Source organism: Metopolophium dirhodum, chromosome 5, assembly GCF_019925205.1.
Source record: "Metopolophium dirhodum isolate CAU chromosome 5, ASM1992520v1, whole genome shotgun sequence".
In the NCBI taxonomy this organism is placed as follows: domain Eukaryota; kingdom Metazoa; phylum Arthropoda; class Insecta; order Hemiptera; family Aphididae; genus Metopolophium; species Metopolophium dirhodum.
This window is the reverse complement of record NC_083564.1, coordinates 5,834,637-5,837,445: the sequence shown is the minus strand read 5'-3', so window position 1 is coordinate 5,837,445 and position 2,809 is coordinate 5,834,637. Positions and strand designations below refer to the sequence as shown.

Sequence of the window (2,809 nt, the reverse complement as noted above, 5' to 3'; positions counted from 1 at the left end):
TAATTGTCCAAGGTCAATTATAGTAATAAATAGTTATAATAATAATGCAAAAAAAAAATCGTAAAAGATTTTATTCATATTTTCAGTGAAATATTCAAATATAATGTAACAACAACAATATTATGATCGCAAGATAAAACCACCTATCGATACCTATACCGATAATTATATACTTACCAATTGTATAATATTATAGGTATAGGTATTACGTGTACGAGTTTATTATAATATTGGTGTCAATTTTTTTTAAACATAATATAAATGTATCAAATATACCATACCTGCGTAGTGTATTATTTAATATCATTGTGATATTGTATTTTATATTGATATATGATAATGGAGAAATTAAATTAAATTACTATGTATATCTAAGTGTTTAATATTACAATACAGACAATGGAAGCAAAACATCGAACAATTTTAACAATGCTTTCTATCAGTCAAAAAGCAATATTTATTAGTTATTACCAATAGGGTTCGTGAAATTTGGTTTTACACGTTAGGCAAATAGTGTCTATTTGTATTCTCATCAAGACCAACCAAAAGCAAAAAATATAAACCATGAAACATATTAATTTATTTGTATTTGTACAACTGTTATTAATTAGTTCAGGGTCGTCTGCCGATTCAAAACGGCTTTTGAGTTCTCCATTCGTAAGTGAATCACCAAGAAATTTTTAATTTTATAAATAATAAACACGCGTATTGCAATAATACTGTATTATAGAAGTCACGTGAAAAAATGTTATATAGTTAGGTAATGGAACAATCATTTTTCTAAACAATCAAGTCGAAAAACACAAACCTACCTATAATGTTTGTAGACTATAATATTATTTGTTATGATTCTATATCACAATAAATTGTATGGATAATGTTTTCTATTTCAATAACATGCTTTGACACTGCTTTAAAATCTAATATAATATCTCACATAAATTGTTTTTACATGAAATTATTTCATCATACGATACTGACTTTATTTTAAGACATTATAAATATTTAAAAAAACTTCCTTTTTTCACTGATCCCTCCCCTTTTTAATCGTACCTATACAAATATAATGTATTATACACTACTGCGTATGTCTATAGATGGTGCAGAAATAACCCTTATAATATTAATATGCAATGCGTTTTTAATAAAAAGTTTTTTTTTAACGTGTGTTTTAGTCATCAATTTACTGATGAATTTCTATTTTTAGTTGGAATTCTCAATGTCTATCAAAGATTCGTTTGGGAATTGGAAAGAAAATGTATTTATGCAAAAATCACCAAAGGCGTGCTCGGCGTTCAAAAAATTAATGGGAAATACATGGACTGCATTTTTGCATGGTAATGGAATTCCAAATACTGAATGTCCTTTACTTCCGGTAAAACATTTAATTGTGTACATTAAAATATTTTATTTAGTTATTAATATTTACATACAAATTTAAATTGTTTTATAAAAGTCAAAGAGATAAATAGGTTATGTACTTGTGTATTATGACTATAATATCCTCTCCATGATTTAAGATGAACAGACTTACTAAAGAAAAAAAATGATTTCTCAGCAGCTTTTTCCAATTCTCTTGACGCATTTGCTATGTCTGTAAGTGAGTTCCTTATGATATCCAGGTCCTCTGTAAAACCGAGTAGTCGCAGACTGTTGTCACCGTTTTTTTAATTTATTTATTCACTATAAATTATATTTACTTTGGATTTCACTATTGTTAGGTTCATTACCTAATTTAGTTTACATAATTATAAGTTATAACGTTTGAAATTTTGGACGGACACCTTAAACTATATTATGCTATTTTATAAGCAGTGTTCGGACTTATCTAGATGAATATCCAGATAATTATTTGTTCATCTTTTATCTTATCTAGATAAATAGTTACAAGGTATCTAAACGTTCATCTTAGATAATTTTTTTACTAATCTAAATGAATTCATCTAGATACATTTTTTATTGATAAAAATCGCGAAATTGTACAAACGCATTTTAAATATTTATACAGATTTTCAAACCAAGTTTATGGTTTATAAATAATGTAATTATTTTTATTTATATCAATATTATTATTATGTTCCTGGTGCCCATCTAAAATATACCTAAATTAAAACCCATTTAAAAAAGAAATGTTTCTTCTTTTTAACTAGATAAATATGAGTTAAGTTATCTTTTATATCTATCTAGATACATTAGAGTTGCATTATCTTTATCTTTATCTAGATAAAAAACTACTTATCTAATCCGAACACTGTTTATAAGCTATAAGAAAATTAGTAACAAATTATGGATTCAACTCTGTTAATGATTGTGTTTTCAAGCACATTTTGACGCCACATTGAAATCTATTCAAACATTCAACACGCTATTACTAATAAAAACAATTGGTTTCTATACTTAATGAACTTAATTTTATACTTTCAGGTTATTTATAAAGGTCCAGGTTTTGATTTGTTATTGTTTGAGAAAACCAATCTTCCTCAGTCATTTTTTTATGGAACATACAAATTTCATATGTATTATTCAAGATCAAATGAAATATTTGGCTGTCAAGTTTATATTATAGAGATTAAGCGTCGTTGAAACATATTGTATATTCACTATGTTTTAAAATTTTTAATTTTTATTCGAACAGTTTAATAGTTTCTTATTTTCAAGAATATTTTTTAGATTCTGAGTGGAACGATGAATGTATTGATTTTACAATGATGTGTGTTTAAATGTATTTTGTAATAATATGGTTTATTGAGTGGTTTGAGAGTAAATACACCAATTATCAATATTGTAGAAGAAAATTTAATCTATGCCT

The 2,809-nt window shown here is 25.5% G+C and overlaps 1 protein-coding gene across 1 annotated transcript; it reads left to right on the top strand.

The window, feature by feature from the left end:
• The first annotated feature begins 564 nt into the window (after positions 1 to 564).
• Positions 565 to 2,583, top strand: LOC132944780 (uncharacterized). The gene is made up of 3 exons (XM_061014276.1): positions 565 to 657; positions 1,208 to 1,375; positions 2,425 to 2,583. Exons 1-3 carry the CDS (start codon positions 565 to 567, stop codon positions 2,581 to 2,583), a joined length of 420 nt encoding a protein of 139 aa, XP_060870259.1.
• The last annotated feature ends 226 nt before the right edge of the window (positions 2,584 to 2,809 follow it).